Source organism: Arvicanthis niloticus, chromosome 4 (genome assembly GCF_011762505.2).
Source record: "Arvicanthis niloticus isolate mArvNil1 chromosome 4, mArvNil1.pat.X, whole genome shotgun sequence".
Lineage (NCBI taxonomy): Eukaryota > Metazoa > Chordata > Mammalia > Rodentia > Muridae > Arvicanthis > Arvicanthis niloticus.
The window spans coordinates 94,737,053-94,754,901 of NC_047661.1; the positions used below are offsets into that span (position 1 = coordinate 94,737,053).

Sequence of the window (17,849 nt, forward strand, 5' to 3'; positions counted from 1 at the left end):
TCCTTTAGAAAAAACTTTTATTTTGACACACAGACATGAACATTTGCTCAGTACTCAGAGCAGTTTAAGACACAGTAGAAATGATTACCACTTAGGTGATGATACTCACTGAAATGACAGGCTTCCTGTTTCCACAGTCCTCTCTGAAACGCACTAAAATACCACAGCATACTGGTTAAACTGGTAAGTTTACTTTTCATTTAGTAAAGGTTGGCTTTGGTAAGTGAAAAACCAAGGCACAGACCGTTTGGGAAATGTAAACTAAAAATTACACTGTGCGGCATCACACAGCAACAAAGCGCCCTACCTAAGTGCTCTTAGGTCGGATGGCAATTGTCCAAAAGCATTACCTTAATTACTGTGGCTGAGATAATGTAAAACATGCTTTCTGAGACTTTCAAATAGACCCTGCAAAACACAGTGCTGGTCTTTCATTAACAGTCTTCACTAGGAGCACTGTACCCTAAAGACTTTCTGAGGTGGACAGTGACCCCGTTGTAGAGAACCTAATATGGATCTACTTTAAATCCTTCCTCTCTTTTCTTTCCCTCCCTCCCACCTTTGTTCCCCCTCCCTCCCTTCTTGTACTCCATCCTTTCTCTCTTGATGGTTTTAGGGACAGAACTCAGGGCCTTGACACACGCTAAGCAAGCACTGTGCCACCAAGCTACCGCTCTAGGCTTTTTTTTTCCCCTTAAAAAAAAAACTATGTCCATAAATATGCCCAGTAATTTCCATTTTGAAAATGTAAACTATCTCACAGTGGGAAATCGGAACTAATTTTACAGAATTGTTTTATGTCCTAGTGGTCTGTTTTATTATGTCCTAATTATTCTTTAACACAAATAGGTTATATTAAGTATAGTTGGCATTTATTATATTAAAAACATAACTTATCTGTTAAAAAATAAAGCACATTTTGAAGCTCTGTGCTCCATCTAAGAACATATACTGTGGGTGGAAACTTCCATAATTCTACATTCATAAAGCATCTACCAAGTGTGCACCGACTGACTGCCTTAGGCATGGTATTAAGACTGCTGTATGTAACAAGTGGCAGGGAATTCATGAAGCACAGCCTGTGGAGTGTGCCAGCCAGCAGACAGGAGGACTTCAGAGCACCTCCCTCTTCCTCCAAACTGAAGATGATATATGGTTTCTTTTTTTAATCTTGCTTTGAAGAGTATTTTTTCGGTAACCTTCTATGAGAAATGATCACTTTTCTTTCTGATTCATTTAGTTGGTAGAGAGCCTGTGTAACACACATGAGGTCCTGCGTGTGAATCCCAGTACTGCATACACTGGGTGTGGTGGCACACATGATATTTTTTAAGAAAAAAAAAAAAAAAAGCCAAAAAAAATCAATAATTTTTTGTTTGGTTTTTGTTTTTTAGACACGGGGTTTCTCTGTGTAGATCTGGCTGTCCAGGAACTGTCTCTGTAGACCAGGCTGGCCTCCAACTCAAGAGATCTGTCTGCCTCTGCCTCCCAAGTGCTGGGAGCAAAGGCTTGTGGCACTATTCCCTGGTTATGAATGAGATTTTTAAAATGAGTTGAGCTTACATTTCTTTATGACCTTGCATTCAGTAATGTCAAGTGTTCACACAATTACTAAATATCTACGAGCCAACTATAAATCATAGAGGGTTTCGAGAACAGCAGCCATCGACCATGCCTGTGTCTCACAGCTGAAAGGGCAGTACTGGCCATTCTCATTGGTGAGCTCGGGGAGTCCTTTCCATGGGGATCTGAAAAACAAAGACAAGGAAAAGCTTTTTATCAGACATAGTTTGATGTACATGAATAAAGTAGGCAAGTCCCAAGGTTTTGCCTTTCACTCTGGAAGCAATCATTCAAAGTCATTTGTTATAAGACAATATAAGGTATATATATATATATATATATATATATATATATATATATATATATACATATGTATATATATACATATATATATACACGCATACACATATGACTTCACATATAAATTATGTTTTGAGATTTAATATTAGCAAATACAAATGATTCTTTCATCATTATTTATGTTGCTTTTGTTTTTTTGAGTTAGGGTCTCGCTATGTAACTCTAGCTGGCTTGGAACTTGCTATGTAGCTGAGGCTGGCCATAAACTTGCAGTGATCCTCCTGTCTCTGCCTTCCAAGTGCTAGAAATACAGGTGTGTCTCACTAGGCCCAGTTTCATAACTAAAACTTTAAAGAATATATAAATATGCTCTCAGGCATAATTTTAGCTTGTTTTGCATTTTGAGATAGGGCCTCATGTAGCCACACATCTCTAAACTCATGATCTTCCTGCTTTGGCCTCCCATGGGCTGGGATTATAGGAAGATACCCCCAGGCTGGCAATAATTGAAGTCTTTTAGACTAAGGTTAGGAGTCAAACTGTAAATATGCAGGTGTACTATGGGTGAACTTAGTTGAACTTCAAATGAAGTAATACTGAGACACTGAGAGCTATAATTGGGAAAATGCCATTTTGTTCCTTATTCTACAGGAAAATATTAAAATTTATTACACATGTATCTTCTAATACTTTGTACTTTATGTACAAATCTTATTTAATACTGACAGAAATCCCATGAGGTAACTGCTGTAACTATTTCTACGTGCAAAGAGAGAAGAGGGATGCATAGAAGTGACATGACCAGTGACAGATCTCAGCACCGCCTCAGACTGTCAGTGCACATAACGATGCTCACATAAGTAATCGAGGCAGTGTACACTGCTTGCACATTTAGTCTAAGCGATCAGCAGCAGGTGCACTTACATATAATCTAGACTTAAAGAAATGAAGAGTCTTTGACTAAGTTTGTACCATCTCAGAAAAATACACAATATCAACACTGTTTAATTTACTAATAATTAGGACAAAGAGAACAAGAAATAACACTTGAAGTAATCGTCAAAAGATCAACTGATATTTTTAAAAATGAAGAAAATTTTTACTTGATAAATGAATCAACTCAAAAGGCCCAACCTTAATATTTCAAGAATTATTTTATTCTATCTTAATCATATTCAAATCATCAGTTATCTTAAAAATTAAACACTATTTCACAAGTACAGATCATAAAATATAAGAGTCTCAAATATTTACATAAAAACATAAGAATGAAAATATTTACTGGAGGGAGAAATTCCACAGTTGAAATTACAGTACAGAGCACAGGTCCCATGAAGATGCACATGGTGTGCAAAAAAGGATCTAAGGAAACCTTCTTTACCTGATAGCTAAGACACTGACTGGACACTAGTCCTGGGATGACTTACCTCTCAAGATGAACATAATGTCTAGAAAGAACATTTTTAACCAAAAATATAGTCTTTGCAGTCGTCTCTGGGCCCATCATTCTGGAAAAATACAACTTTGCACGAAGAAAATACCCAATTGGCCACAGCCACTCCTAAAATATGATTTAAAAACAAAGAGAAAAAGAATTTTGGATATCTAACTTTACTTAAAAATAAGTTAAACTGGAAACTCTGAAAAGAAAATGAAGCTCTTACAGGTCCTTGGTGGTAGTTGAACCCTTTGGCTAGGTTGTAGTTGTCGTTGTCTAAGGCGTTGTCATAAACTCCACAGTAAACCATGTCACTGCAAAAAACGGGAGCTCGAGGTCAGTAAGAGGGTCAGGCATCAACAGGAGGCAGCGGGATTCAATAACAAAGGCAAGAAAAACAATCATCTTCTAGTCTACAGAGGAAGCCTCCTCAGCGCTAGTGCATCACTTGATACAGAATCAGTACACGCCAAGTGCAGAGGACTTAACAGTGTGTTCAGAAAAGATCGACAAAGAAGTCCAGTGTCCTCACGTTTTCTTTCATATTTAGATCCCAGACTTTAATTTATATACAGGGTAGGTCATGATACTAGAGGGGGCCCCACGGAGGGAGTATGGAAAGAGAAGGAAAGGAAGGTAGCAGACATATGTAATGTGAGGGCGGAGTGAGGGCTGTCGGGTGGGAGGGAGATTGACAGGTGGTCGGGAGCAGGGGGAGGAGCCTTCACAGAAGTATGTATGAATAATGCCATAATTAAACCTACTACTTTGTATGCTAATTTTTAAAAATTAACAAAAATACTGAGGCATCTTGTCTTCAAGGAGCCTGTCTATATTGTATTAAAGTCAACCATTTCACTAGGCTTTTTTTGTTTTGTTTTGTTTTTTCGAGACAGGGTTTCTCTGTGTAGCCCTGGCTGTCCTGGAACTCACTCTGTAGACCAGGCTGGCCTCGAACTCAGAAATCCACCTGCCTCTGCCTCCCAAGTGCTGGGATTAAAGGCGTGCGGCACCACCGCCCAGTTCACTAGGCTTTTAATACGTGTATAAAAATTAAAATGTCCAAACAGTTGTTCGACTTAGGAAAAATTAAAGATAAGGTTTTATTGACTACAGAGCAGAAAGACATTTATTTATGTAAATTATTTATTTCGTGGTGCCTACTGGTCAAACCTAGGTCCTTATCTATACTGGGCAAGTATCCCACAATTTATACAACCTTAGTCCATGTAGGGTTATATTTTAAATTTCTCTATGAAGCTATTTTAAAACTAAAATGACTATACTATATATATATGACTATACTATATATCTAATGAATATAGATATTGAATATAATATATAGAATTTATGACAAAGTTCTATACTGAGCAATGTTACAAATGTTGTCAACAGTTGAGTTATGCATAGTAAGATTTAATTAAATTGTAACTTTTAAAATCTTCTTTAGTGACACAAAATGGCCATGTGACCCTCTATCATTAACTTTTAGTTAGATCAGCAGGGCTTCTGATTTTTTTTTTTTTTTTTTTTTGAGGGCTGAGAGTTTGAGACAGGGTCTGACTTTGTGTGCCCCTAGCTAACTTGGAACTTTCTCAGTAGTTCAGGCTGGCTTTGAACTCACGGAGATCTTCCTTTGTGTATCACCACACCTGACTAGGTTTTAGTCTTCTCTGAACATGCAAACACACAGAAAACAATAGTGTTTGCACACAGAATTTTGCATATCCATAATGAAATCAAGCCAAGCATGGTATGAGTCTAACTCTAGGAGGTTGAGACAGGAGGATCAGAGTTCAAGGTCAGTATAGCTTCGTAAGATTCTGTCTCAAAAAAACAGAAAAGAAATAATAAAATTAGCATATAGGAAGGCCAGGTGACACAGTGGCACTGGTGGCACTGGTGGCACGGGACTTTAATCCTAGCACTTGGAAGGCGGAGGCGGGCAGATCTCTGAGTTCAAGGCCAGCCTGGTCTACAGAGGGAGTTCCAGGAAGCTACAAAGAGAAATCTGTCAAAACAAAACAAAACAAAACAAAACAAAACAAACCCAAAAAACAAACTCAAAACAAAAACCAAGAAAGAAAGAGAGAAAGGAAGGAAGGAAGGCAGGCAAGCCACGTATAGTGCACATGCCTTTAATTCCAATCTGTAGTAAAGTATAAAACTCTGGCTCAGACGTTAAGCACACTAGCTGCTCCTCTAGAGCATGAGGATTCAATTCCAGTATTCACAAGTCTCACAACCACTTCTAACTCCAGTTCCAGGGTATCTGATGCCCTCTTCTGGCCTCTGTGGGAACTGTATGCACAGTTACAGTAAGCAAAACATAAAAACAAAACAAAAAAACCCCAAAACAAAAACAAACAAACAACCAAAAAAAGTTATAAAAGTAAAGACATTTGCAAATGCAAACTGTGGAATAAAAACGCCACAGTTCTTTACTGATTTAGGCAGAAAGAGTGGTGTGATTACCCACAAAGGATGGAGAAGAACAGATCGTTACGGCCATCATCACAAGTGAACACATATGCCTTCTATTTAAAATAGCACAAACAATTGCAGGTTATCTAGCAGGATGAGAAAACCATCAGCAAAAAACAAAATATAAAATCTGTCCTTGAGAGCCTGGAAAGATGGCTCAGCAGTTAAGGGTACTTGTTGCTCTGGCCGAAGACCTGGGTTCAATTCCAGCACTCACATGATGGTTTACAACTATCTGTAACTCCAGTTCCAGGGGATCCCATGCCCTCTTCTGGTCTCCAAGGTCACCAGGCACACATGTGGCACAAAGAAATATATGAAGGCAAAACACTCATACACATAAAAAAAAATAGTGGGGTGTGGTGCTGGGGATAGAGGCCAGGGTCTTGCACGTGGTAGGCACTTGCACTGAGCTGCATCCTTCCAACTGCTCCCCACCGCCCTTCGACAGGCTCTCATGTGCTCAGGCTGGTCTCAAACTCTCAAGACAGTGGAAGATGAATGTGAACTCTCAATTCTCCTGTTTCAACTATCCAGAGGATGGGATACAGGCATGTGCCATGCTGGGCTCAAGAGCTTTTTTGTGTGTGTGTGTGTGGTTTTTCGAGACAGGGTTTCTCTGTGTAGTCCTGGCTGTCCTGGAACTCACTCTGTAGACCAGGCTAGCCTTGAACTCAGAAATCCGCTTGCCTCTGCTTCCCAAGTGCTGGGATTAAAGGCGTGCGACACCACCGCCTGGCCTCAAGAGCTATTTTTAAAAACTATTTACTTTTGTTGTCTTGGGAATTGAAGTCATGAAACTTTTTTGTTTGAGTGGTGCTGGGGACTGCATCCAGGGCCTCCTCTGACTCTACTGGTGAGTTACAGCCCCATTAGGTTTTTTTTTTTTCTTCCTTCTTTTTAGACAACCAAGCCTCCAAGTGCTGGTACCATAGCACTGAGCCACCATACTGAGTTTTGGTTTTGTTGTGGTTTTCTTGTTTGAGATAGGGTCTTGCTAAGCAGTCCAGACTGGCACTGACTTCTTGACCATTCTACTTCAGACTCTGGTGGGGATTACTGATGTGAGGCACCAAGCCTAAATTTTTTAATACAAATTCTTCTAGATTTGTGGCTATATGGCCCAAATTGTACAACATGAATTAAAAATGACGTGGGTAACAGTCAAGACGGGAACAATGCTTGATTCCGTAACTTCTTTTTCTTTTATATTGTTGGTACTTTCCAATGACCATAATAATCATGTATTACTTTTATAGTCAGAAACAAAGTAAAGAATATTGAGGACATTAGCTTTATATATTTACAATTTACAAATTAATTAGTGACTATAGAAGCTAGAGGTACTTTTAACACTCACACACAGGAAACTGGCAGGTATTTTCAGAAGTTTGAATGTGATTTTCCAGAAGTTATTTGTAAACAAGTACAGAATGGATAATACTAATCTATGTGGGTTAAACACACTATCAACTGCCTTCTTCTTTTTCTTTTCTTTTCTTTTCTTTTTTTTTTTTTCCCTGTTTTTGAGACAGTGTTTCTCTGTGTAGCCCTGGCCATCCTGGAACTCATTCTGTAAACCAGCCTGGCCTTGAACTCAGATCTACCTGCCTCTGCTACCTCCCAGGTGCTGAGATTAAAGGCACTCAACCACCACCCAGCTTAACAACCTTAATACTAATATTCCAACTTACTCTGGATCTAAAGTTTTCATGCCAAGGGGACCAAGCAATTTTTTTTCTGCAATTTCCAAAGCCTTCCAAGCCTTTTCAGCAGTAAAGAGTTCAGGGGCCTAATGAAGGTAAAATAAACAAAGAACAAAACATTTTAATATCATAGAAAAATTAGTTCTTACCCATGTAAGTTAACTGTAGACTCTGACAAAAAATTAAGAATATGGTGTAGGTCGGATATGAGAGTGGAGCCTGAGGAATCTAATCCTCCCAGGCTGAATCTGAGTCGCCTTTCTCTGCTGAGAGGCTGGGAGAGCTCCCAGGCCACCACTCCCTCAAGGACGAGTATCAGATCCAAACAGGAGTCGCAGCTACAGGAGAGGCAGAGCTCGCCTCAACTGCCACTTCATCTCTAGGCTTGCAGGAACGTCCAGGAACGTCCTGCAAGTATACCTGAAGCTTGCTTCTTGGCAGTAATGAATTTGGAAGAACTTGTACACCAACAGCACAAGTGCTTGTGGCATGTGGAAGGAGAGAAAATCTGCACCCATCTTAACACAGAAAGTGAAAAGGCAGCAAACCAAAGCTGCCTCTGTGCAAGCTTGCCCTCTTTCTTCTTTTTATTTTATTTGCATGGCTGGGTTTTGCCTGCATGTACGTCTGTATGAGGGTGTGAGTTACAGAGTTGTGGGTGTTAGGAAATGAACCCGGGTCCTCTGGAAGAGCAGTCAATGCTCTTAACCACTGAGACATCTCTATAAAAGTGCAACCTGTGGACTGGAGAGATGGCTAACACTCTGTTTAGTAATCTTTTTGACAAAGTCAAACACCCAGTGAGGCAGGGCTAAACACGGAGCCCTTCTAGTCCACTGCCCTTAAGAGTTTATTTTTAGACTTAGATTTTACAACAAAAGGGGATCAAGAATTCTTAGCTAGGTGGCTGGAGAGAAGGCTCAGTGGTTAAGAACACTGGATTCTCTTTCAGAGGATATAGGTTCAATTTTCAGCCCTCTTCTGGTCTCTTGGGGCACTGCATGTACATGACGTATACACGAAGGCTACCCCCCCCCCAATAAAAATAATAAAAATAAAATAATAAAAACAATTCTTAGTCAACTAGAATTAGAGAAAACCACAAAGGAGACAATATGACTATAAGCTGCCTGTGGGCATTCCCTAGCACAGAGCTTTCTGACTGGTGCACTGGGGAATGTCTGTGGCATGAGCTTACGCAATACAAATGTCCTCAGTTTTCAGGAGGAAAGAGTGACGGCTGAGGCTGGCTGAGGCAGCTGGATCTGGCCTAAGAGACCTAGTTCATTCAGCAGTGTGTGCACAGGCACCAGGTACTGTGGCATGTGTGACTCTGGGACCGTTTGTTTCTCAGCATCCACTGTTTTCTGTTTTGACACTAAATGTTTCAGACTAGAGGTGGTATGCATACTTAATTACTGAAACCACAGAAAACTATCCAGAAAGCAGTGTTTCATGGCTAAGTGGAACTTAAACCCAAACAGGGAAAAAGAAAAAAGCCCTCAGTAGAGTTACCATGACATTTCTGAAATCTGAAGGCACTACATCACTTACCACGACCATTGCTATGGTAAAATTGGGCCTGAGCTGATAGTCACACCAAGGACTTGAGGCACCATAACTGTCCTTGTAGATGCCACGTTTGTGAACCAGATTTGGATGCTTCTCGTTAGGGTCTGAAGGGTCTTCGGAAACATGAAACAGCTTTTCAAAATTGTTCTGTATTTTTCTGTTCCATTCATCATACGACACTGCTACAACCTTTCCTGAAAAGTGATAAAAAAAACAAACAAACATGGCAGTCGTAGACATTCAGAACATTTAAACATCTGTTATTGCCAAAACTTCATATTTAGCTTAATTATGAGATAAATTATCTATGTTTTAGTAAATGTGGCTACTTTAGATGGAGACATGCTATAAATTCAAAGACCAATTACCTTTCCCAAAAGAATGAAAAATAGCTCAGGACTAACTTCATACCCATCACACTGTGCTAATAAACAACATTTCATATACATTGAATTAAACATACAAGTACTTCTTTTTACTTTTTAGAGAGTTTAAAATAGTATGGGTAGCTCAAACATTGTTTCTATTGCATAGAAATTGTTCCAGAAAGAGAAGGAAAGATTTCCAGACTGTCCATGGGATGTAAATTTCTCCCAGAGTGAGGGAGAGGGCACAGAGGCGGGCACCGAGGCAGGCACTATGCCGCCTTCTGTCAGCTCACAGGTGTTGTAGGAACAGTGTTAATAACCAGCTGTTAGGATTTCCATATTGGGAATTAACCATTTTTCTTTCTTTTTAAAAGTTAGCCTTTTCTAGTACTGGATGGTGAACCCAGTGACGGCAACGAAGGATAATAACTTTTCTAGGTTCCTTGTAAAACAGAGCAGCTTACCATGTCTTTTTACTCTGACTTCATGATAGGGAAAGACATTTTTCTTAGACAATTCCAGCAGCCAACGGACAGCAGATTTACACAATCCCACGATTTCCACAGCAGACCCATCTCTAAAATTAGAAAAGTGTATTTTCTGTGTTGAGCTTCTTTAACCACTATTTAAAAGGATATTCAATAAGTAACTCTGGGCTGGGGATGTAGCTCGGAGCTGAATGTCTAGCAATAGGGAAGACTCTGGGTAGCACAGAACCAAATCAAACCACCGCCACCAACAGTAGATGTTGGTAACTATTATAACTAATGCATTATACAAGCAACTGTCTGTGCCCACATCTTCACATTATACGTAATGTATATTATATCATATAAGAAATCTCCTCCCTTACTATTTTGGCATTGATTTTGTTTCTATTATTTTTGTGCATCCATACGTGTCTTTACGTGCACACGCCATGTGTGTGGATGCCCAGATACGAGCACTGGATCTGCTGGAACTGGTGTTACACTGGTTGTGAGCCTCCCACTGTGAGTGCTGGGACTGCGGCAAGCTTTCTTCACAGCTGAGCCGCCTCTCCAGGCTCTTCTGACACTCTCATTTGCTTTTGTGTTTTTGAGACAGGGTCTATCTCTTTAGTCCTGGCTGATGTGTTTGAAGATAGAAACTTTAATGAGAAAACAACTTCCGGGCTGGAGAGAAGGCTCATTGGCTGGCTAATCACTGGTTAAGAGCAATGACTGCTCTTGCAGACGACCTTGGCTCAGCTCCCAGAAGCCACAGCGGGCTGCCCTCCAGTGCCTGTAGCTCCAGTTCTGGAGAGTCAGATGACCTCTTCTGGCTTCCAAAGGCGCCTGCACACACCGCGCACGCACACACACACACACACACCCCTTCCCAAATGGGCACATGATTTATTTTAAAAGAAGCTTAAGTCAGCATCAAGAACTTGTGATATTTGTTGATAACTTTTAAATTCATAAAAGAAAACCCCTTGGATAACAAAGTTAGAGATAAAAGGTCCAGAAAACATTTTTAAGATTTTTTAAAAAAAGATTTATTTATTTTATGTGAGTTCACTGTGGCTGTCTTCAGAGGTACCAGAAGAGGGCATCAGATCCCATTACAGATGGTTGTGAGCCACCATGTGGTTGCTGGGAACTGAACTCAAGACCACTGTGAAAGCAGTCAGTGCTCTTAGCCGCTGAGCCATCTCTCCAGGCCCGCAAACAATGTTTTTAAAAGATGAATTTTAATCAGTTGTTTTCCATACTTGTAAAGACTGGTGTCATAAAATCTTAACATCGTATGAAGTTCAGATTAAGAAATGTCTTACAGAGGGATGGTGAGGTGGCTCAGCAGGGAGAGGCCTTTGTTGCCAAGTCTGATGACCTTCGAGCCACATGGTGAGGTGAGAGAAGTAACTCTCATAAGTTGTCCTCTGACCTCCACACATGCAAGAACACACACACACACACACACACACACACACACACACACACACACCATGAATAATTGTAACTTATTTTTTTAATTTTAAAGATGTCTTAACCATTGAGATAATGAATCATAAAAATGTTTTAGATTGATCTCCCAGATGGGAACAGATCACTTACACAGAGACAGCTGTTCTATCTGTGTAATGAAGGCGAGGAAGGAATGAGCAGAGAAGGAAACAGCAGAGGAGGAGGAGGGGAGACGATAGGTCTGGAAGGATTTACTGTGAGGACCATGGTTAGCAGAACCAAAGATGCCCGTGAGTAAATATGTTTAAAAACGGAGCCAGTGAATTAAAAGTGCACCTGCGGCAGCATCAGGACATGGACTCTACCTTGGGGTGGCTGGGATTCCCCTGTTTCTAGCTCGGTCACTCTCTCCCATTTTATCCATCCACGTGCCACAGTTGAAGCGATTTCCTCCATAAACAAATCCTGTTTCTTCATCAATCCCTGCAGTTATGTTGAAACCTGAAAACGCAAAATAAGACACTTACAAAGCAGCCATGGAGGTGCAGGACTGTGGTCCCAGCACGCAAGGTGCAGAGGCAGGAGGACCACACACGTGTTTGAAGCTGGATAGTGAGCTTGAAGCTAGGTAAGCCTCACAGTGGCACTTTTTAAAAAAACAACTAAAAATCATTCAGTTTTATAGAAAACACATGTAAATTTCATTTTTCTTTCCAAAGACACCCGTGTGTACCCAGAACTGCATACGATAATGTTCTTTCTAAAGCACTGCTTACATTAGCAAAATCACAGCTCTACTCAGTAGAAGAATGTCTTTAACATTGTGTACACTAGGAAACACTCTGTCCTTTGAATGAACAAACTGGATCTATGGAACAAGATGACTAAGTCCCTAAGACAAAATGATTTAGTAAACATGTTACAGAAGGTAGCAAATAAAAACCTTTTTAAAAATAAAGACTTAAAATACAGATTTTAATCTATGATTCTTTTATATATCTGATATATTCGTATAGAGTGTAGAGTTTAAGAAACTAATATAATCATATTATATATATACATATATATAACACATCGACTTTAAACTTCATAATATATATCACATCTAATTTATACTGCTCTAACATATATAAATGCATAAAATATAAAAATATACATGAAAACAGTATACTTCAGTTACAGCCTAGCCATCAACTCTAGATAAGAAATTAAAAAAATAAAAAAGAGAATCTTTGGATTATGTGGTATGTTTTATTTCTTTTCAAAGTAAAACAGAAAGATATAAAGAAAATATAGTAAATTAATATATTTAATTTCAATACCAGTTTCAAAGGTAAAAATTATTTTGCTCACTTAAATTTGAAGTGTTTCATACTACAACAAAAACAACAACAGTAAACCATAAAAATCTCAGAGATCCTATAAAAATGTTCTTTGGATACTGAACCTATATCCATTGGCTTCTCTTAGTGAAGGATAAAAAGTGTATCAGTGGTTGTTACCAATTAACTTAGTGAGTTAGTATTTGTGTGGTGCTACTATCCTATTATACTACGATAAATAATAAACCATCATGATTCAAGGTAAGTCTGCTCTATACAGCAGTTCCAGGCCACCTGAAGCTTCAAAGCAAAATCCTGTCTTGATCAGCCAAATAAAAAAATTACATATTGAATATTCAATTTATATAAAAATTCCAAAGCCAGGTGTATGCCCGACTTTTAATCTCAGCACTCAGGATGTTGAGGCAGACGATCCATCGCTGTGAGTTCGAGACTGACTTGGTCTACATGTGAGATCCAGGACAGCCAGAGCCACACAGAGACTGATCTCAAAACAAACAAAGAAACAGTGCATTTATAAATACGTTCAAAATAACGACAGTGCAGGGAGGCAGAGATTAGTAGTGAGACCAGGGTGGGGCTGCAGTGGGTATATGGGATACATAAAATGTCTGTGCTGATGGACTAGCTTTATGTCTTTATGTGGTAGTGGTCTCATGAACAAGGCTCCAACTTCACAGAGCGGATGGCTCGTCCAGATGAGGTGATGTGGAGAGGAGGGAGAAGTGAATGGAGGACAGCCCAGCTAGCAGCATCCTACACATCTGGACTCTGATCTTTGACTCCACTTACATTAAAACATCCTAAAAGTTGAAGGGTACTGTATCCTATGTACAGTATTCTTATGACTTTACAACTTTTTATGAATCTGCATTTTTTAAAAATTATAACTAAAACCTCACATAAATCATAGTTATAAGACTAAAGTAAATATATACCAAAATCATCAAAACCTACCCCAGAGTGTAAATGAGGGGTGATGAGGCGACTAACCCTGTACTGGCTGGCCTTAGGATGAGGACATGGTAAACCCAAAGTGAGTTAAGAGAGTGTCACTACTTTAATGTGATATACCCACTGTGGCGGTGCACAGGTCAGCCGGTCTACACAGAGGTCAACCATGAGTGACATCCTCCCTCTGCCCTCTAGCAGCTCTGGGAAGCTGACTTTTTAGTTCTCTCATTTAGTGAAAATGGGAATAATGTAATGTAATCTTTCACTTAAACAACGTCTTTCAGGAGTGTGTATGTGTAGTGTGTATGCATGTTTACGTGTGTTCCTATGTGTGCTGGTGCACATACGTATGCAAGTGTGTGTAGGCCTGAGGTTGTTGTCTAGCCTTCCTTGCTCCCTCTTCTACCTTGTTTGTATAGTCTGGGTCTCTCAGTCAGACCCAAGCTCTCTGTAGGCTATGCTAGTCTCACTGGCTGGCTCACCTGTTTCCAGATGCCATGCCTCTGCCTTCAGAGGCTGGAGCTACCAGCAGCTCACCTGGCATTTACACAGGTTCTGGAGATCTGAGTTCTGACTCACGCTTGTTCACCACACATTTTAACTGTCATCCCAATGTAATTCATTCTTAATGTCTTCAGGAATTAGGAATGACAAAGGTAAAGCCATCACCACAAAGCCTGGCACGTAACATTCAATTCTCAGAAACAGAATTAACTAATTAATTTTTGAGACAGGTGTCTCTGTACACAGCTGTGATCTGGAACTCACTCTGTAGACTAGGCTGACCTCATACTCAGGGATCTGACTCCCTAGTGCTGGGACTAAAGCCATGTACTACAATGCTGGGCTTCCTTTTTATGTTCTTGAGTCAAGGTTTCACTGTGTAGTTCAGGCTAGTCTTGAACTCAGGATAGCCCTCCTCTACCTCCTGAGTGCTGGATTACAGGCATAGGCCATCATACCTGGTAATAAAAAGGTAATACTAGCATTGAGAATAGAAATTGTAGCCGGGCGGTGGTGGTGCACGCCTTTAATCCCAGCACTTGGGAGGCAGAGGCAGGCGGATTTCTGAGTTCGAGGCCAGCCTGGTCTACAAAGTGAGTTCCAGGACAGCCAGGACTACACAGAGAAACCCTGTCTCGAAAAAAAAAAAAAAAAAAAAAAAAAAAAAAAAAAACACAACAGACACAGAGAGAGAGAGAGAGAGAGAGAGAGAGAGAGAGAGAGAGAGAGAGAGAGAATGAATAGAAATTGTACCACTAAGGGCTGGAGAGATGGTTCAGCAGTTAATACTGTTGCTCTTGTGGAGGACCTGGGTTCACAACCATCTTGGTCTCCAGTTTCCAGGGATCTGATGTTCTCTTCTGACCTCTGCAGGCACCAAGCATGCTCATGGTGCACAGACATACTTGCAGGTAACAAAAACTCATATACATGAAATAAATTATAATGTCAATATCACCTTGAAAATTGGCTGACAAAAGATACAACCTTTTATCTTTTCTTTAGTAACACAAGCTTGGAGAGATCTGGAACGATGTTTGCCTTTCTCAGGTCAAGCTTCAGGTTTTGCACACAAGTATTTGTAAAGCAACAGCAAGGGTTAATTTGACAGCACTGGTGAGTCTTAACCATGACGCTGACGTTACGCACCCTCGTCCTTCATGTTTCGATCGATCTGTGGGCCGGCGTTCCGCTCTCGGAACTGGATGCCTTGCATGTGCCTTTGCATAGCTTCCTGTATGACTTCAAACAAAGGCTGATCCTGTTGGAGACAGCAGGGACATCGCTTCTGTTAGGAATGGGTCACAGTCTTATTTTCCTAAATCCCTCAACTCTAGGAATGTGGGGATACAGACTTTCCCTTGGAGGAGGAAGCAGGGAGTGGGTGGGGCTGGGAAAAGCAGCAGCACCTATGTTCCCACGCTCTGGGTTTAAGCGAGGAGCAAGTCTTATCTCTGTAACTTCTCGCTGTGTTGACACTAAGGGAATATTGATATTGACATTTCCTTATATCTGAATTCTTATGACTTGGAGCCTTAATAGTTTACATTAAAAAAAAATAAAGCTACATTTTATTGAAAATTATTTTAGGAAATGCTCTTTACCAGTGTCCCAGCAGGCAAGGGTGCGGAATCGTCTGTTGGATACATTCGGGACACTGGGCATCTGAGGATGTCTAGACCGTTCGGAACCATCCCGCAATAGTCCTGAATGCACTGCAGCCACCACCACACCGCATCCCGGCAGTTGTACCTGGCATACGTCCCTTCACCAAGGAGGTTAGGAATGAGACCGTGCCTCAGGGTACTAGCAAACGCTAAAATAATATTCCTGAAACAACAGAAGCAAATGGATTGTTTGAGACGACAACGCCTATAAAGATGAAGGAGAACAAGGTCACCTTTTCAGGGGTCTGGGAGATGCCCGGCCGCCAGCCCAGCTTTTCTCTCCAGTAACCTGGGGAACTTTCTCTTTCTGTAACAGGCTTTGCATCTTTGGAGTCAGGTCCTCAGCTGGGTATTTATAAGGACTGCCATAACTTCTATATTTTAAAAAGATGCATTTATTTATATTATCTGTGTATAAGTGTTTGCCTGTGTGTACGTATGTGCACCACATGTGTATGGTGTGAAGAAACACAGAGGTGAGAAGTATGCTGGATCCCCCAGAACTGAGTTAAGGTGGGCGTGAGCTGCCATGTGGGTTCTGGGAACTGAACTCTTCAAGAGAGGTGAGTGCCATTAGCCACTGAGCAGTCTCTCCAGGTCCTAGCTTTGTCTTTGAGATCTATAATATTTCAATATTTCAGGTATTTCAGTAATCCTTCAATATGCATTTTATTACTGGACATAGTAGAGATCAAAGACAATGTAAATATATAAGAAGACAAATAGACAGAAGTTGGCCTTAAAAACTATAATTCATCCCAGCGCACAGGCGGTGGGAGTAGGCAGGTCTCTGTGAATTCTAGACTAGCTGGCCTACAGGAGTTGTAGGGTATTTAGTGCTACGTGGCAAGACCCTGTTTTAAAGCAAAGAAACAAACAAAACAAAACCCCCAAACAACAGCAGCAAAACTCCAACCATGACTCACATCATTAACTGATAGATGACAGTTTATGCTCTGAGCTGTTATCCATGTACACATGAGAACTTAGTCTGTAAGATGGCATCGCACTCTACAAAGCTTATACCTAGCAGGTGAGGACAGGTCACTGAAGTGGTCTAGTCCGTATAATGTCTCCGTTTGATACTTGGCTTCTAAGAGTGCCATAGGAAGCTTCTATTGCTTACAGGTCACACAAAAGGTGATAGAACACAGTGTGATGACCCATGATCTAGACGGCCAATGGTAAAATGAAGAGACGGAACTCCGTAACAGCACACAGGGTGATGACTGAGGATGGGGACCACGACTGTAGCCACCGCTGTAGCACTGATTTAAAACCCGAACCTTTTTGAGTGTGTACTCTGTGTCAGAGAGCCTTTCGGGCATGTTAACCGCAGCAGTCATCTCACACAGTAAGGTGAGTACTCGGACTGTCCCACAGAAAACACGAAGGGAAGACGGCAGCTGTCAGCTGCTGAAATGAGCCAGCATCAGAAGCTGTCCATACCACAGGCAAAGGTTGCTGCCACTGTGTTTTGCTGAATCCTGTTTGTTTGGTTTTCGTTTTTCAAGACAGGGTTTCTCTGTGTAGCCCTGGCTGTCTTGGAACTAGCTCTGTAGACCAGGCTGGCCTTGAACTCAGAGATCTGTCTGCCTTTCTCCAGAGTTCTGGGATTAAAGGTGTCCATCCAGACTTATTTTTTATCTGATTTCTAAACCATTTGCTTATGGCATCTGATACGGAAGCAATTAGCCTTCCAAATTTATCTTTTAAAAGTTATTTTATGTGTATGGTGTTTTGCCTACATGTATGTCAGTCTACCTGGTACCTGAAGTCCTGCCCGAGGCCAGAAGAAGGTGTCAAATCCCTTGGAAATGGAGTTACAGATGGTGTGAGCCTCCATGTGTTTGCTGAGAATCAAACCTGAGTCCTCCAGAACAGCCCGTGCTCTTAAGTACAGAACCATCTCTCTAGTTCCCCCAAGTTTTAAAATAATTATCATCATCATCATCATCATCATCATCATCATCATCATCATCATCGGTGTGTGTGTATGTGTGGTGGTGTTGTGTTGAGGTC

The 17,849-nt window shown here is 40.8% G+C and overlaps 1 protein-coding gene across 2 annotated transcripts in view; it reads right to left on the bottom strand.

The window, feature by feature from the left end:
* Agl (amylo-alpha-1,6-glucosidase and 4-alpha-glucanotransferase) overlaps positions 1 to 17,849 on the bottom strand; it is a 63,316-nt gene continuing 45,467 nt past the window's right edge. The window contains exons 27-35 of one of the 2 annotated variants that reach the window (XM_076933180.1): positions 15,765 to 15,990; positions 15,310 to 15,421; positions 11,725 to 11,860; positions 9,896 to 10,008; positions 9,046 to 9,257; positions 7,480 to 7,577; positions 3,528 to 3,615; positions 3,291 to 3,424; positions 1 to 1,748 (exon numbers count right to left, since the gene is read on the bottom strand). In XM_076933180.1, the coding sequence (XP_076789295.1) occupies positions 1,631 to 1,748; positions 3,291 to 3,424; positions 3,528 to 3,615; positions 7,480 to 7,577; positions 9,046 to 9,257; positions 9,896 to 10,008; positions 11,725 to 11,860; positions 15,310 to 15,421; positions 15,765 to 15,990 (1,237 nt within the window). In that variant the 3' untranslated portion in view covers positions 1 to 1,630. The remainder of the gene's footprint in view (positions 1,749 to 3,290; positions 3,425 to 3,527; positions 3,616 to 7,479; positions 7,578 to 9,045; positions 9,258 to 9,895; positions 10,009 to 11,724; positions 11,861 to 15,309; positions 15,422 to 15,764; positions 15,991 to 17,849) is intronic. The other variant, XM_076933181.1, reaches the window with a different exon arrangement.